General features: G+C 44.7%; 2 protein-coding genes across 2 annotated transcripts; both read right to left on the minus strand.

Moving 5' to 3' along the window:
- Nucleotides 1-5,028: 5,028 nt before the first annotated feature.
- On the minus strand, nucleotides 5,029-6,547 carry atp5if1b (ATP synthase inhibitory factor subunit 1b). The gene is made up of 3 exons (XM_080480189.1): nucleotides 5,932-6,547; nucleotides 5,407-5,519; nucleotides 5,029-5,316 (listed from the first exon to the last, which is right to left on the minus strand). Exons 1-3 carry the CDS (start codon nucleotides 5,998-6,000, stop codon nucleotides 5,175-5,177), a joined length of 324 nt encoding a protein of 107 aa, XP_080336315.1. The 5' UTR covers nucleotides 6,001-6,547; the 3' UTR covers nucleotides 5,029-5,174.
- A 910-nt stretch (nucleotides 6,548-7,457) lies between these two features.
- zmpste24 (zinc metallopeptidase, STE24 homolog) lies at nucleotides 7,458-15,113 on the minus strand. Its single transcript, XM_080480188.1, is given in 10 exon segments — nucleotides 7,458-7,831; nucleotides 7,953-8,096; nucleotides 10,279-10,383; nucleotides 10,541-10,699; nucleotides 10,703-10,716; nucleotides 12,188-12,329; nucleotides 12,457-12,609; nucleotides 12,722-12,925; nucleotides 13,542-13,688; nucleotides 14,691-15,113. Coding segments are annotated over 10 exon segments (1,401 nt in total). The 5' UTR covers nucleotides 14,799-15,113; the 3' UTR covers nucleotides 7,458-7,606.
- Between the last annotated feature and the right edge of the window lie 3,422 nt (nucleotides 15,114-18,535).

Genomic DNA, 18,535 nt, shown 5'->3' on the forward strand with positions numbered 1-18,535 from the left:
CTATAGTATAATGTTGTAAAACCTCAACAAGGACTCTACTTGCTACCAGAAGACTTCCTTGATATATTGTTTGTTTGTTTGATTGTTTGTTGGCAGTAAATGAAGAGCTAAGGACACCTTAAAAGTTCATTAAAATGCAAACTAAACCAATTCTGCACAATGGTCAAAACACTTATACTTCCTTCCGGTAGCGTAATCGGAAAGGATATTCTTAGGCCTATGTAGCCTTCCCAGCCAGATAATAGTAACACCGATCCCTCTGGTGGCCTAATGAATTAGGTAAAAATACAAATTTAATTGACTAAAACCATCCTCTTTCCCGTTCTCGTCAGCCTCTACACCCTGGACTTCAGCTGCACCGACACTTGCCGTCTCCGGAGGTTCTCTAGTGACTCTGCAGTAGTTGATGTATCAGCAGGATGATGACACTGAGTACAGGACGACTTTGGACAACCGCGGCTGGATCTCAACTTGTATTGATAGTACAACATAGTACGGTGGCTGTATTTCTGTTTTTTTGTCATTTAACATTTCTTATTGTTTTTCTCTCAGCTGCAAACTGATTTAAATAATTAATATTCCCTTTGTTGTTTTTCCTCCTTCTTTCTCTGTTGTTTTAAATGTGCAACGTGAGACAATGGAATGATGTACAATCTTATGTTCTTTTGTTTATTTGTGAAATCCAAAAAACTATTTAACTCTGTTTAAGAAAAAAAAGACATTAAATTAGAAGACCACTGAAGCTCTTTTCAAGAAGGGCCAACACTGTTTCTATTTTTTGAGGCAGCTGATGTCCAACATCTGTCACACGATGGTGAAGGTCTTCTCCAAGTCTGAAGGTCTTCCCCGAGTCTGAAGGTCTTCTCTGAGTCTGAAGGTCTTCTCTGAGTCTGAAGGTCTTCTCCAAGTCTGAAGGTCTTCCCCGAGTCTGAAGGTCTTCTCTGAGTCTGAAGGTCTTCTCTGAGTCTGAAGGTCTTCTCTGAGTCTGTGGTGGAGAGCTCCATCCTCTTTGCTGTTGCATGCTGGGACATCATGGTGAGGATGGAGACGCCAATAGGCTTAATAGTGGGGCATATTAAGTCAATATACCATAAGAATCTTTCACTTGGTGATGCAAGCACCAAATTTGGCACAAGTGTGCTTCAGAACCTACTCTTTCCAAAATGTACGTTATCCAGGCTGAAAAACAATATGGCGGCCATTTTTCAAGATGGCCGCCACATCAACCATGAAAAAACTGTTTTTGCCATAGCATGCCAAGAGAATTGGTGATACAAGCACCAAATTTGGCACAAATGTGCTTCAGAACCTGCTTTTTCAGAAATGTACACTTTCCAGGTTGAAAAACAAAATGGTGACCATTTTTTAAGATGGCCGCCATCTAAAATCTTTAAAAATCAGTTTCAGCATAACATTACTAGGGTTATGAATATTTGGATGATGTGAATGTTTAAAAGGATGTCTTCTGTCTAAAGTAACATTAGAGTAGCAATATAAAAAACCAATAGTCTGCTTTTTTCAAGATAGAGGCTATTGAGTTACTAAAAATGGGTGTTGTTTTATCAATTTCTACGACTGTCTAATTGCATATAGTGTGAAGTTGCTTGGTAATGTCAATCAACAGTGCCATATTTTTTAATACTGGGCCCAGATCCCCAGATCTTCAATATGGCTTATAATATTCTGCATTAGAGAGTGGTGTCAAAGCACAACCAGGGCACACTGGTGACATCACTGCTGTGAGACTCAGCATGGGGTTCAGTGTCGGCTTATAGTGTATTAGCTGTAGTTGTAGTTTACTAACTGTGGTGGTGGTATACTCACTGTAGTTTTTAGTACTTAAGTGTCCCAAATGCTATCTAATAAGCCCTGTATATAGCTGAACTAAGTATTTAGTTAGTTGTAAATTTAGTTAGATAGCCGCACCTGAATTGACAGGATGTGCCAGCGCGGGAAAGCCGAGCCAAGGGTAACGGGGCTTCAGTTACCCAGATGGTGTACAGATCGCACGGGACTTGAATGGCACTGGATGAACGATCGGGCCAGGTGTAGGGCTCTACATGCCTGAACCTTGTTGTATCCCATATTTCAATGTGCTTTTGATATTTAGTATGGTTAGGTGGTAAAATGATAGCCCCTCGGCCTTTAACCATATTACACAACATGTCTAAAAATAATCCATTGACTTGTGATGTCAAGACTGACTGGACAAAGTGCTGCCTATGTCAGACAACTACAAAAGAGGAGTTAAAGTCTCCCCCAACCCGTTATATGTGCAGTTCTGATGGCTATTCCATGATAGCCACAAATATACCACTCTTTCAAGAAATCAACCTGCTGCCTATCAAGTTAGACATTTCCAGATTGGATGAAGGAGACGGTATCAAGGACACACTGAGGCAAAACAATGCCAAATATCATCAAAACTGTCGCCAAATGTTCAGCAATAGCAAACTAGAGCGTGCTAGAAAAAGAGAAGCTGAAATTCAGGATGACCCTTGTGAAGGACACTCAAAGATTCGTAGGACTAGCATTGAAGTGCAAAAATGTTTCTTATGACATAAAACTGGAACCTGAATCCGAGCTACGTCAAGCCATGACTATGCAACTTAATGAGAGGCTCAATGAATGTGCTCATAATCTCAGTGATGGCAAACTTCTGGCTCTACTAAGTGGTGGAGATGTTGTTGCATTGGAACTAAGATATCACCGCTTCTGCTTAACAGCTCTATACAACAGAGAGAGGGCACATATTGCAGCTGAGAACAAAGAAAAACAGTCATCTCAAGAAAAGGATGCCTTTCCTTTAGTGTTCTCTGAGTTGCTATCTTATATCATTGAGAAAAGCAATAGCAGCAGTGAGCCAGTTGTGTTCCGGCTTGCAGAATTGGTTAGTCTTTTTACCAAGAGACTACAGCAATTTGTCACAGATGCACCGGATGTGAACTCAACCAGACTAAAAGAAAAACGTTTGGCAGAGATTCCTGGGCTAGAGGCCTACAAGAAAGGCAGAGATGTTCTTTTGGCTTTTAAAAAGGATGTTGGTCCTGTACTGTCAGAAGCCTCAAGTTTGTCTGATGCACTTGTTCTTGCAAAAGCTGCAAAGATATTGCACAGACACATGGTTGACCACAAGTTTGGGTTTGATGGCAATCTTTATGGGCATTCTATGGCGTAAACGCTTATTGATGGCTTATGTGGTGGCCATCTTGGAAAATGGCTACCATTTTGTTGTTTTACCTGGAAAGCATACTTTTCTGTAAGAGTAGGTTTTTGATGCATATTTTTACCTAATTTGGTGCTTCTACCACCAAGTCTTTTGGCATTCTATGGCCGAAACGGTTATTTCATGATTGTTGTGGCGGCCATCTTGGAAAATAGCAGCCATATTGTTTTTCAACCTGGATAGCGTACTTTTTGGAAAGAGTAGGTCTTGAACCACATTTGTGCCAAATTTGGTGCTTGCATCACCAAGTGAAAGATTGTTTCAGCTATCTGCCCCACTATAACAAACCCATCAGAAGGCGTGGTGACGTGGTGGAGGTGAGGTCAAAAACTCACGAGGAAAAACTGTTCTGACTCCAGAAGGTTCTCAATCACATCATATTGTTGGCCCAAGCTGCCGAACAGGACAAGGGCCAGAACAAGAAAAATAAAATCTTCTCAGTAGTATATTAACAGAGGACAAGTTCAAACATTTAGTTAGTGGTTTAAATTACTACTTGAAGCAGCTACTGAATTCTTATTGTTTTTAATGATTTAAAAGCCTCCATCAATATCCAACAATATAAAGATGGAAAATCAAATCAAAGTGAGGTGCAATTATAGCATAAATGCATTTGCCTTTTTATTTTGAATTATGGTTTTATATTTCATTTTTAGCTGCTTCCAAGTTGCCTTTCTCCTGTTGGATTGCACCGAAATGAAATTCAGATTTTATGCCTGTTTATTATTTCTACCTGTATGCTGCGATCTAAAGTTTCATTTTAATTCACCGGAGTGGATCTTTCAAACTCGTGCATTGATTCATGCAGCAGTTTTCTCCCAGTTCCTCTCTCTCTCCTGTGCTGCTGCAGCGCCGGGACTTTTACGACAAAACAACCCGGTTTTCCGTCTGTTGCCGTAGTGATCCGTGGTGTCAGGGCTCCATCGATGATGGCTTTTTATTGTGGTTGTGCACAAGCTTAACTCGAGGTTCACATACGACTTGATTGAACTAATTCTGACCAGCTGTTCTGGAACCGGAAACTCTGAATTTCCCATCTCAGACTAAATCAAGTCAGAATTCATGGATAGACTCGGAGTTTGTTGAACCTCCTACCTGGAATACCCCCCCTGGACAACCATGCAAAGGTTGTACTGTGGCTTTGTCTCTTCTTGCAAGAATCTTGTAATTAAAGTGTCTTAAACTTTTTAAATTGCTCTCAGTGTGATCCCTGTGTATTCTGTCTCCCTGAGGGTTTTTTTTTAATCGGGAATTCTCCTGACAGAAAAGTAATCAACATCTCCTTGTTCAATGTGCCTCAATGGTTTACAGGCGACCGGCAAATCGGATCCAGTTACCACAAAATAACTGTAAATAACTGGATTTGATAATTTCATGTACTGGGTCTCCATTATTGTTCCTTACAGGACTATTATGGTCATGTCTTTGAATAAAAAAAATAAAAAAAAACATTTTATTCATCCCTTTTAATTAGAATTTTACAAATAAAGTCATAACTAAAACTTTTTTCAAAGTAAAAATCCTAAAGTTGTTCTCAGGTATGCAACATTGGAAAACACCAACCTGTGAGAAGTTGCAATCAGAGAATGATGATTGATTTTTTTTATTAATAAATCATTCTGTTCATCTGTTCGACACACCACTGAGAACTACCACAGTCAGAATTTATTGATGCAGCACATAAAAGCTGGTCTTACCCCGCGAAGCGTCAACTATATTTATCTTTTTGAACCTGTGCCTGCAGCATTTAGACACACTGTTGGAATGTGAAAGTGGGAAAAGAAGCCTAAAGAAACCTGCAGGACCTTTTCACAAATGGTTTTTAATAAATTTAAACATCACATAACAACCACCACTCACACACCCATGACTGGCCGGGGACACAGTTGCATGCAGCAATTGGAGAATTTCTCAAAGGCATCAGGGAACTCTTCAGTGCAGATCAGACTCAGTCGTCATGCTTCAGCTTCCTGATCTTCCCCTTGTGACGATCAATCTCTCGCTGGAGACGTTCAATCTCCTTCTTGTGGTGGTCGATTTCCTCCTGGTGGTGCTGCTTCAGCGCGGCCAGCTGCTCCTGCTCCTTACGCCTGGCCGACACAGACACAGAGAGCCAAATGAAGGAACCTTCGACCGTACTGAAGGTAAACTTGGGTTTCTGAGGAGGAAAGTCTCCATACTTGAAGTACATCTCCTCCTCAGCAGCTTGCTTCTTGCCCATGGCTCCTCCGGCCTCTCGGATGGAGCCTCCACCGCCGCCACCTTTACCTGCACCCTTACCCAGCTCGCCCAGCTGGGACACAAAAAAACATGCGTAGGAAAGACAATCAGACAGGAGCACAGTTCAGATCCATTGAGGCTCTGCTGGGTTTACATTTGGTTGACATTGAAGAACAGGTGACCATCTCTGAGAAGGGTCATTATTAGGCATTAGACAGTTCAGCTCAGTCCAGCAGCTCCGCTGAAGGTCAACGTCCAAACCTTTCCAGGGGACAAAAAGGCCTCATTGTTTGTTTACTCGGTTCTGTTGGAGGTGTTTTGGAAGAGTCCAGAAAGTGTTTGTGTACAGACAATAACACCTGAGAGGAATGGAGGGTCAACCCAGGATAAACGTCACGTGAGTAACCATGACAGAGTGACTCTGCGCTGTTTCTGGCTGAGGAACGGCCCCAGAGTCAGGATTTATCTGGAGGCTTGTTTATTACCTGGTCCGACGACATTCTGAGCTGTGACGTGATGACAGTCCGGATGTTGGGCCGCAGAAACCTCGACATGGTCGATGCTTAAACCGTCAGCTTCGCTATGCTGGAGTTTGTCCTTGTCCACCAAAATATACCAACTGACCGTACCTCCGTGGGGACAGGGGACCGACCGTACCACTGTGGAGACAGGGAGGGGGCGGACCGTACCACTGTGTGGACCGGGGTGGGGAGGACAGTACCATTGTGTGGACCGGGGAGGCGGACCGTACCACTATGGGGACTGAGCAGCATACCATGGTGGGGACGGGGCATCAATTGAGCATCATTTTGTTGTTTAACCAAAACATAAAATCCAAACAATACACAAATGAGTCATCGTAAACATGTATAAGCAGACGTTATTATGTAGGCTGAGGTCTCGGCATCTCCGCCATCTTGGATGAGGATCGTCCTCTCCTCCAGTACGTTCAGTGGACGAGCCTTTAAACTGTCCAAATAGTCAGAACTCACTGAATTTACAACGATTTCACAACGCTTCAGTCTGTTACAAACCCCAGGCAGGCAGTTATGATCCAGGACGACCGCAAATGAAGGAGTCAGACTGAAATAAATGCGCTGAAGATATTTTAATCGTCGTTGCAAACATAGTTTACGGTCCTGTTTGAACAAGTCGGACTTCCTCTTCCTTCAGTCAGGCAACAAACGGTCCCAAATGAGGAGAAGACACTAAGAAACACCGAATCAACTCACTTAATAACTCTTTAATCACCAAAATTACACATATACTGGCGTCATTGGACCCTTGGTGGCAAGCGAGTGCTTTAGAAATATTTAAATAAGATTCCTCCAACACACTTAGGAAAATAAAGATCCAGGCAAATTTCAAATGAAACTCTGTGCACTGCTCTGGTCACAATGTGTTCACTATCAGAACTAAAACTGGTGTGGAGGGACTCGCATGCCATCACTATGACAAAACATCAAGTTCCTCTTAAGTTGGAGCTGAAGACTCAGATTAACAAATACTAATGATGCTGAAGAGCAACAAATCGGACCTGTGTGTCTTAAAAAAAACAAACAAGTTCCCAGAATGTAATCCAGTTATTCTCCACAGATAAACTGACATGACGTGTTGTATTTTTAGTACGGATTAGCAATATTTCAATGTGGCTGCATCCTTTGAAAAGTCTGTTTTTTGATGTTTTACCTCATCAATTATAAAGAAAAAACCCAATATTAGAATCAAATTAAAAAATATATATATATATACATACATACATTTTTTGTTTTGTTTTTATAGATCTGACAAGTTTTCTTCTAAACACACATTGTCCAGATGATTTGCTCACAGCAGGTGTCCAACGGGAGTCTGTAGAGAAAAAGACTTCAATAAAGACACGCTTACAATATTCAGGCTGATATGTTTTGGTTTGGTTAAAAAAAAAAAACTCTCAAAAGGGGAAAACTTCAAAAAGTATGGCAAGATAAGAATAGCTGAAGTAAGAGAAAAGTAGGAACAGTACAGAGGGTGCTGCAGAGGGCCAGTGGCGGTCTACAGACGCCCTCGACGGAAGGAGAAGGAGGCGCACCTCGCTGCTCCTCCTCCTTCAGCGGGCAGCAGCGGTCCGCGGAGGCCCTCGAGAGGAGGCGCCCCTCGTTGCTCCTCCATCCAGCCGTGTCAGTCCTGCTTGATGTTGCCCAGCGCCACCAGGCGCTCCAGGAGAGGAGGGTGGGAGTAATGCCACATGGAGAACAACCAGTCCGCCACGGGGAAGCCCAGGTTGTCCTTGTTGAGCTTGATGAGGGCGGAGTAGAGTTCGGAGGCTTTGCCCATACCTCGAGCAAACGCATCCGCCTGAAACTCGAACCTGCGACTCAGGACGGTCAGACAGAAGGACAAAAGCTGCAAAAAAAAAAAAAAAAGCGGGAAAACAGGCTTTAATGACTTGAAACCGAGGATCGGCGTGTGTGTGTGTGTGTGTGTGTGTGTGTGTGTGTGTGTGTGTGTGTGGACTCTGGTTCACCTCGTTGTAAGGAGAAAAGATGAACTGGAAGATGATCATCAAGCCTATTAAAGTGGGCTGACTGTCAGCGAAGCCAAACGCGACAAACAGCTCCGTGCGTCCGATCAGCGCCGCAAACAGGGAGAAGCACAGGAAGGAGTTCATCTGCAGAAAGAGAGCACTTGTTCAAAGCGGAGCCGTGCAAGGTGGCACCATGTCATCATTATTCTCACAACGAATTCAAACAGACTGTCGTTGCCCTTTGGGCTCCGGAGGCTCACACAGACAGGGGGCTGGGCTTCGTGCCGCTTCTCAACCAATCAGAGAGCATTTGGAGCTCAGCCGAGTAACGACACGCCGTCTGACAACGGTTCCAGACCCGAGAAAGTTGAGCGGGGGTTCTCAAAGTTTTATTAGCCGAGGACCAATATAGAAACACCAAAATTAGACTGAGGGCCGCCGGGAAAAAAAAAAGAGACAAAATAAATCCCATCTGTAATCATTTTAATGACCAGGTTCCATCTATACCATTTACATTTATTGGCCTGCATTCAATAAAGTGCAATATATACATTTTAAATAATAAATGAGGCGAAACCTGGCAAAACCTTGAGAAACACTGTAACGCACACAAAATCCAAAATGGGGTTTTCAGCACTCTACGGTCAAATCTAGGATAGAACAGTCCTGTGTGCAGTCCTTTTCAGAAAACATGCAAAAACCTATTCAGAACAAAAGGTCAGTCTCGGGGCCTGTCCACACGAGGACGCCGTTTCACGAAGACGCACCAGTTTGGTCCGATCAGCCACACGACGCGGCGCTTTGGGAGCCTGAACACGGGTTTTTGTTTAACACCGGTCCCAGAGGGCAGAAATCCTAAAACGCCAACTCGGCTTTGAGTGTGGACAATGAAGACGGTGTCCCCATTAATCTCTGAATCACTAAAAAAAAAAGTCTAAACTGCCTGAACAGGTGGACTGTTATAAGTATCTAAGGACACAGACAGACACCTACCCGTCCTTCCAGACACACGCCAACACCATTTACAGTAAAGCACTCCAGCGTCTCCATCTTCCCAGGAAACTGAGGCACTTCAGCGTCAGTAAAAAGATTCTAACAATGGTTTACCGCTCACTCATAGAATCCATTCTCACCTTTAATATCACATCTTGGTGAAACTTCCTCACCAGCAAACAGAAAATAAAACGATCCCGCGTCAGCGACCAAGCCAGCAAAATAACTGGCTCAACACAAACTCCACTGTCCCACCTGTGTGAGGAACCCTCCACCACCTCCACCTCCTCCATCACTCATTCACCCTCCTCCCATCAGGCAGAAGATACAAAGTCCCACTGGCCAGAAAAACTATTTACAATCTGCATTCCATCTGCAGTCACCGCCCTCAGCAGCAGAGGAAACATAACTCCAAGAACTTAAGAATCTTGCAGCCGGTCCTTTCACCTTCTTCGCCCTTATTTTAAGTAATAATGTTGTAATATCGTCCTTTATGAGTATTGTTGTTCTTAATGCCTTTATGTGTGTGAGTGTTACGCAGTTTTGAGCCCTGTCAAAAACTCATTTCTTTCTTCTTTTTTTTTTCTTCCCCTTGTCCTGTTCGGCAGCTTGGACAAACAATATGATGTGATTGAGAGCCTTCGGAGTCAGAACAGTTTTTACTCTTGAACAGGAAGAGACCTGGAGTCTCCTCCTGTTGCTGCTTTTATTAGAAGTTGGCATGGCTGCTGTACACGACCGGGGGGAACGCTCAAAGAGAGAGAGAAGAGAAGAGAAGAGAGAGAAGAGAAGTTGAGGGGGAGGGGGGAGGGAGGAAGGGGATAACATACAATATCCTTGTTGTGCTACATATATTATTTGCAGTTATCACACTGATCCAAATACTTTACAACTGTTATTAGATTAAACCAGCCTGAAAAACTAATTTCTGACACCCTTGGGTCGGACAATAAATTCTATCTAAATAAAATTAATGGAACATTGTCTTGTGTTGGAAGCTCAGAACTCTGACCAACAGAACGATCTGTAAACAGGACAATGGGTTTAAGAGGCTACTGAAGGAATATTAGTGACCTGCTGTACATGTGACGGCTGGGCGTCCAGAACATGGACAGAACTGCCGTCTCAAAGCACGTCATTTGTTTAAATGTTAGTAAAACTAATAATATTCACGCGCCTATTTTTTGGGGGGGGATAAAAACGAGCAAAGCTTTTGGATGGTGCTTTTCCAGAGAGTGATCCAGAGAGTGATCCAGAGAGTGATCCACGTGGTCACGGTTTCATAAGAGTTGAACATTGTAGAAGCGGCTCCAGATGGAAGGCGAGACCTCACCTGGCTGATGAGGATATTCTTCACGGTGTGACCGAGCTTCCAGTGACCCAGTTCATGACCCAGCACGGCGAGGATCTCCGGGTTGTTGCATCCTTGTTTCTTGTTCTGTGAAAGTTCATCAAAACATCCCAGGTGAACAATGTTCTCATGTGAAGTAAATATAAACCCAAAACCCTGTCAATTCAATTGAAGCAAGCGTTGCCCTGAAGCCACCACCCCGAGGAGAACTGTCCACACGGGAAGCCGAGGTGCTCCTGCTGACCTTGGGCTTGACTCTGGCCTCGCTGGACATCTCCTCACTCTCGGCCGGCTCGGCCGGCGGCTCTCCGGACTTGTTGAGCGGAGAGTAATCCTCCAGCAGAGTGTCGAACAGCACGATGCGTTTGTTCTTGAAGAAGCCGTAGAAGTAGGCATTGCTGTGTCAGGAACGCTTGGAACCTGAAAAGGATTCAATATAGAGCAACGTCACGCGCCCTTAAACTGTATTTCATTCCTACATTTATCTCAGTAAAACTTTTAAATACTTCTCAGGAGGTGTCAAAAGTCATTTCAGTTCACACGAAAAGATTATTAACCAATTACCAAAAACTGCAAAGCTTAACTTGTTTAAGTAGAAAAAAGTTTGACTACATTATTGAAACGCAACAAAACCAGTGAAGTAAGTAAGATTTACACAACATGAACGTTCTCCTATTGTTTGAAACTTCAGCCAGTCCACCGCCTTTACCCCTTTATCCTGCTCAGGGCAGCGGGGCGCCAGACCCGGCTAATTATGGGTGAGGACGGTACACCCGGACAGGTCTCTTTGAAACTTAAACATGAAACCCTGAGCGTAATTTCTCAAAAAGAAGTAAATGTGACCTGCAGCAGTCTGTCAAAGTCAAAAAAAACTTTATTGATCCCTCGGGGCAATTTAAAAGCACCACATTGAGAAGTTCATGTTGAAAGCATTGAAAACCCATAAGACCTTATAAAAACAGTAAAAAAGCATTAAGACTGGGGATGCACCGATACCACTTTTTTCCTAAACGAGTAGTGTATGGGTACTTGCATTTGAGTACTCACAGATACCAATACCGAGTACTAAGTAGGCCAATACACACATTTATGTTTTTCCACAGATGTTGTTTGAACAACGATCCGTCTTTTATGGCACTGCCACATATACTGTGAGAAAACCTTTGTTATCAGAGTGTGTGTGTGTGTGTGTGTGTGTGTGTGTGTGTGTGTGTGTGTGTGTGTGTGTGTGTGTGTGTGTGTGTGGCCTCTTTAAGAGACGCACTGCGCTTAACCACTGCGCCTGAGGGAGCGAGCGTGTACATGCTGAGCCGATCTAGCAAGAAGCTGTACATGAAAGTAAGCGGCCAATAAATACAACAAGTATTCATCTCAGAAACTGAGTTCCACGTCCTGCTTTCCACCGGGTGTGAGGCGAGGGAGTTCACCCCGACGCCGAGGACAGCTTCGGGCCCCGCACCACCGCCACTTCAAAGGTCAATTTTCCAAAAATATGGCTGACAAAATAGTGCTGTGCTCCTCACTGGCCGCCTGTGCCTTGCAGCGAAGCGCCGTAAACTGCGCGCTGCCGTGAAGCGGTATCGGGTGTCGCGGTATCGGTGGCAGTTTTATGAGTACGAGTACTCGTGTCTGGTATCAAACCGATACCCGATACTGGTATCAGTATCTGTGCATCCCTGATTAAGACTAATGTTGGTGAAAACATGAGGACACAGGATATCTGCAAACTTTCACGCGCTCACCCTAACATCATGGCTACGCTAAGAAGCTCGCCCTAGGGGAGCCAGAGTAGACCCTGTGGGGGCCGGAGGAGACCCTGTGGGGGCCGGAGGAGACCCTAGGGGAGCCGGAGGAGACCTTAGGGGGGCCAGAGTGGAGGAGTAAATCTTACCTTCGACGACATAAACCTTCGTGAGGGGAAAGCTTATGCTCTTTGCCATTGCCTCGATGTCCGTCTTCAACTCGCCTTCAGGCAGCGGCGTGAACTTGTCAAATAGAGGAGCAATGTAATCCGCATAAATGGTGACGAGAACCTGAGAGAACCAGAACACACGCCGGGATCATAATGAGCGGCTGCTCCTGAAGTTCCTTCACCATCGCCAAACAGCACAAAACACGTTTCTCCACACAGCCGAGGGGCTGAATGAGCACAGCACCAACCAGAGACACAGCCAGGGTGAAGAGCCAAGCATAGATGAAGAAGTAGTCTCCACCAATCTTTATGATGTAGAGCAGCAGCGAGGTGACCGGCAGCAGGATACACTGAGTTACAACAAACTTCTTCACAGCATCTTTCAGGAAGAATCCCAGCGTCTGAGAGGATGACCAGCAAATACATTCAAACAAAACAAAGAACAGAGCGACTCTGGAGATGTAGAGTGTAATGATGCTGGCCGCAGTGAGGCGAGCCCGTCGGTCCGAGTACCTGCTGGTTGAAGCCGTGCTTCTCCTCAATCACAAAGGTGTTGTACAAACTCCAGGGAAGTCCCGTTATGGCGCTGAACAGGGTGGCTAGTGTCAGGAACACCAAGGACTGGCTGATCTCGTACGCCGGACCGAATCCCAGGCGAGCGGTCAGAGTGCCGGCGGCGGCCCAGAGGAAGGGGATTCCACCCAGCAGAAGGATCAGCTGGAGGGCGGAAACACAAGAAACCTCAACAAACAACTTCTCTGCAGTCAAGGTTCAATATTCAAATGCGGATGCAAAACACATCTCGACCAACTATAAACCAGAATATAAACAGTGTTACCAAAACCCTTGTTTTCCAATTACATGTTTGATCTGTTTAACGGCATCAAAATTAATAAAATCACACAAAATTGTGTCATTTCTGGAAACATAAGAGCCATTGTCCTACATTATAATGTTGGGTTCAACAGAATCTGACTTACTGGAACCGTTGGGGCGATACATCCAAATACTCACTAACAAGAATTTAGTAAACCATTTTCTGAGAGATAATTTCAAGTTAAAAGTATCACTCAGGTACTCCTGACAAAAAGATGCTGTACCAAAGCGAGAGGGAAGAGACAACAGCATTCAGTCTCTGTGTTCACCAACTGAAGCTTTAGAACAGGAAGAATTGTACAAAGTACCAAATATCTGCAATTGACCAAAAAAAGGTTCGAGAGATCGAATAAACAATTAACATCCATTTCTGAAAGAGCTCCTGCAGCTTTCTCTCGCAGAAGACTGGGACTTTTGCACGGTCCTGAATTCCCCTCTTCATTAAAGCATGCCTTACCGTCCCCTCAGTCTCCGAGTAAAGTCCGGACCAGAAGCTGAAGTTGCTTTTATCCAGCTGGTAAAGACGAGACTTCTCAAATGTTTCAGAGTCCATGATCTTGCTGAGCTCCTGGGGAACATGGGTCGTCGTTCTGTAGATTCTCCTCTTCAAGGTAGAGACATGAGCACAGTGTTAGTTTTGCTTTAGAAATCATCACACGCGTCAGACCACCACCAAGTTTATTTATGGCCTTGTGACAACACAAACAAATACATCTGCAATGGTCCTAATAATACAATGACAGCTAATGTCAGTCTGGTTGGACCTTCAGTTCTGGATTTACAGACAAGACTCTTTCTAAGAGACTCTTCTCTTTCAGCTGAAGGTCCACATGAGCCATTTGAAGTAAAGAACATTTGAATAGTGGATCCAGTAAGATCCATCCATCCTTTTTCTCCCGCTTAGCCGTTTCGCGGGGGTGACAGTCTGACCACTGTCACCCAGATCACATTGGACCAATTAAGAACCTTTCCTGTGGGTGGTGAGCCCATGGGAAGTCCAGTAAGATCTGGTTAAAAGAAAATAACCAAAAGTCTCCTGCATGCTGTCTTTCGCTTCAGCTGAGAAATGATGAGTTTCCAAATTCTCCTGCTGCTAAGAGAACAGGAATAAATCCAAATAAAGAAAAGCCCCAGCGGAAAATTCATTAACCGTGACTGAGCACACAAACTACTGGAAAGGTATGAGGAAGACCTGCCACACAAACAAGATCAGTTTGGCTCAACAGTTGTAAAATAGATTTTAAAAATGCAGTGCAGCTGGAACGTCTTAAACTGACGAGAAAGAAAGACGTCTGAAATGTCTATAACGGTGAATTGTAGTTGACTGTGAAGGTGGAACATGTTTGGAGGCTCCTGGATAGGATGCTGCAGATCTTCGTGTCAGTGTTTTCAGCATGTTAAAGTGAGCGGCCTGCTGCTTCTTTCTGTGGAAGACTAACATGATTATGTGACTTCCTGAATCCACGTCTTGGTTTAGAACTTCGTGGCTGTAAAAGCACATTAAGTTGATTTCAAAGTCTTCTCTGCACTACATCAACACAACCCAGACTGACCAGTCAGCATGTGGACAACAGGACTGGTTGTGCATCAGATGATGGAACCTCACCTGTCTGTAGGAGAGGTACGCCTCCCACAGGTACACCGTCCAGGAGAAGCCCAGGACCGCGTAGAAGATGTGTCTGTCCAGCGGGAGGTCCGAGACCGAGTCCAGCATGTCTGCAGTGTGGACGGAGGAGGAGGAGGACAGAAGAGAGGACAAGAGTAGGAAAGGGAGAACAGAACAGAAGAGGAGAACAGAAGAGAATAGGACAGAAGAGAATGGGAGGACAGGAGGAAGACAGAAACCGTGTGGCTCTGCTGTTAGCGTTGAGGCTAACTGCTAGCTCCGCTCCGCCCCACACCTTCAGTTCCTAAAACAGGAAAATCCTCAAAAAAGATTCACACTAAACCTCCGAGTCTTGTTCCCATTACAGATATGAAGCTTTTAAAATAAAATCCCATTCGTTCATGCAAACCGGAACCACACACGGCACATCTGTCCCCCAGAAACGTCGGCTGAAACTTCGTTCCGCTTTGCGTTGCAGTCTTCGTCTTCTTCTTCTTTTTTTTTTGTTATGGCAGTTGGCAAGCAACGCATTGGTGCAAGACCGCCACCTACTGACATGGAGTGTGGATCAGAATGGCTTAACACACCGTCAAAAATAAAAGATAAATAAATACATAGATGAATCAACAAAATTATATTGTCCCCACTAACTTGCTCTCCCGAAGAAACTCAAACGTAAACTGATATCCCTTACTCCCTGACTTCTGCTGTGGTATATCTGTGATATACAAGGTTCCTTATTATTTTCCCAACTTCCTAATCCACCTATGTCTTGCTGTTTTGTATCCCTGACAATATACAATGACTGTTTCCGGTTGCCCACACTTCCCACATTCCCCTGTATTATGTTTCCCTATCCTCACTTTTTCCCAACACGGTTCTAAACTGCATTTTGTTGGATGATTTTGACTATGCCCCTGTAGATTGACCCAATATACCATTGATAACTGTAACCTCCTCATCTCTAATGGCATTTCTCCCATTTCCACCTGTGGTGGCGTTGCCAAGTCCGACAGCTCAGATCAATATTAGAGCTACAGAATGTCTTCAAACATTTCAGCAGAAACGAGGCCTCTGAACTTTTAAATTAACAGTTTTTTTCTTCATTTCTCAAATGTAACAACGATTGGCAGTTTGAATCTCCATATTTCAGTTTAGATCTGAGGAAACACCCACATACACACACTAAATACAGGTGATACATGATTGCATCTGTACTACACTCTGGGCTCACTTCCTTATCGTTCCATAACGTAACGTAACGATCGCAAAACTATCTCCACTTCTGCTGCCTGGGGTTCGCCACCTTTCTTAAAGTAGTTTATGTTGCACTTGTGGCTCTTTATTTGCCTACTAAACTGTGATTGTTCAGATTGTTCATTCTGCTTACAGATGGAGTACTAAAGATACAGTTTACTAGGGTCTCTAAGTAAATATCATAAAACATGGTCATCTTTTATGGAATTTGTCTAGAAGATGTCATTTGCTGATGTCTGACTTTACGATGCTGCTTTTATAGCCATAAAACTTGTGTCGGTGCCTACAAGTTAAGGGTACACTGCAGCATTTTGGTTTATTTGATTTATTTATTTATTTATGTATTTATTTATTTAATTAATTACATTTTTTTTTTAATTTCAGGGAGGGTGTTCTAAGTGTGACTTTATGTGTTTATATGCATAATTGGATCCGTTTGTGTGCACGATATGTACTGTATGTACATTAAACTGAAAAACTCTAAAGTTTAAAAAACAACAACAACCAAAACACCTATTTCCAGGATGTGTTCTGCGTCACAACTCAGGCAGGTACAACTGCTTGGCAGCACTTGCAGATAGGAATCATGGTGGGCTGCACCATCTCCCCACTGGCCTTCACCATGGCGATGGAGTTAATCATTCCAGCATCTCGGTGGATCGTTGGAGGAGAACACCCGAAGAACGGAATGCGGCTTCCTCCAATCAGGGCGTATATGGACGACATGACGACCATAACAACTACAGAAGCATGCACCAAACGCCTGCTGGACCAACTTCTGAGAAACATCAGTTGGGCATGAATGGAGATTAAACCCAGCAAATCCTGCAGTATCTTCATTGTCAAGGGCCAGCTTGCTAACAAGAGGTTCCAGATCAATGACGAGGCAATTCCAACAATCCTCATCAACGCCATGGTACAATGGTGATCTCAAAGATTCCATACAGCTGGAACAACTCAGGCAAGATACGATCAGTGGCCTCAAGAAGATCAACAGCACTGCCCTCCCAGGGAAGCTGAAGCGCTGGTGCCTCATGTGGCCAATTTCTATCTATGAGGTCACCTTGTCCGACGCCAATCTGCTATGAGAGATTGGTGAATGCACAAGTGAGGAAGTGGCTTGGAGTACCAAGATGCCTCAATAGCATAGGCCTGTATGGAAATAGAGCCCTCTCCCTGCCGATTTCAAGCCTGGTGGAGGAGTACAAATGCTCTAAGGCAAGACTTGAAATTACCCTCACAGAATCCCAAGATCCTCTCGTCAAAGCTGCAGTTCCCACATTAGCCACAGGGAGGAAGTGGAGGCCAGGTGCAGCAGTAGCAGTGGCAAAGTCCAACCTGAGGCATCGGGACATAGTGGGTCATGTCGAACATGGCAGAGGGGGCCTTGGCTTGGGTGCAACAACAACCACATGGCAGAAGGCTACTCCAGCTGAGTGCAGGCGAAGGGTGATCGAGGAGGGGAGACACTCCCGACCAACCGACTGCCTCCAGACTCAGGTCCACTGAATGCGGCCTGGGACTGGGAAATTCGAGTAGACCTAAATCAGAGGCTCACTTTCCCACCTGAAATTGCAGTGACCAACCTGTGCCCAGACCTGGACCTGTGGTCCAAATCTTGTCGACGTGCTTTCACCGTTGAGCTGACAATCCCCATGGAGGAAGCCATCAATGAGGCATTTGAGAGGAAAAAGTTGCGATATGCAAACTTGGCCAGTGAAGCAGAGGGCCGTGGATGGAGGGTATACGTGTGTCCAGTGGAAGTGAGCTGCAGGGTTGCTTTGTAGCCTGTACCACAACAAGGCTACCACAGGAGGTGGGGATCAACAGACAAGCACAACGGAAGGCCGTCTAAGAGCTGGCGGCTACAGCCGAAAGATGCAGTCACTGGCTGTGGCTGAAGCGGAAGGAGACGTCATGGGCTGTCAAGTGACTTCCTGGAGCCTCCGGTGCGACACACGCCCAGGCCTGATCAGCCTGCGGTGGGCCGGCCACGGGTGAGGGTGCATTTTGATAAAAGGCCGAAACACCCAATGAAGCCGGGGTGCACAACTGATGATGTGTGGTATTGGAGGTACCAGGTGGTCTTCCTCAAATCGAACCCCGACCAAAGGGATGTTGCCATCAACAGCAATGATCTGATTCATCAAGGGATTTTAACAACTAGTATGTCCCCCGGCTAGCACAGTTGGTAGAGCATGAGACTCACAATCTCAGGGTAGTGGGTTCGTGTCCCACGCCGGGCGTCACCTTCCCGTGGGCTCACCACCTGCAGGAAGGTTCTTAATCGGTGCAATGTGATCTGGGTGACAGTGCTCAGACTGTCACCCCCGCGACCCGGAAACGGATGAGCGGAAGAAAATGAATGAGTCCTAGTATGAAGACATTACCAGTCTGGTCCACTCAAGATGAAACTGGACTGGATGTGGTCCCTGAAGTAAAATGAAACTTATTTTGTATATATATTGTGTACATCTTTATATTAGTTCAGTTATGTGCTTTTAAATAACCATAACATATTCTGTGTTTTAGGACCAGTTGATATTGAATGAAACAATTTGTCCTCATGACCCGTCCCTCCGAAGAGA

The sequence above is a fragment of the Lipophrys pholis genome, assembly GCF_963383615.2.
Source record: "Lipophrys pholis genome assembly, chromosome: 14".
NCBI lineage: Eukaryota > Metazoa > Chordata > Actinopteri > Blenniiformes > Blenniidae > Lipophrys > Lipophrys pholis.

Bases quoted from the DNA above. Each gene is read 5' to 3' on its own strand.
- atp5if1b (XM_080480189.1), bottom strand. From the start codon at position 6,000: ATGTCGAGGTTTCTGCGGCCCAACATCCGGACTGTCATCACGTCACAG. The intron at 5,520-5,931 runs GTAATAAACAAG...TTTGTGTCCCAG, and splicing joins TCAGAATGTCGTCGGACCAG to CTGGGCGAGCTGGGTAAGGG. The intron at 5,317-5,406 runs GTATGGAGACTT...TGTGTCGGCCAG, and splicing joins GAGGAGGAGATGTACTTCAA to GCGTAAGGAGCAGGAGCAGC.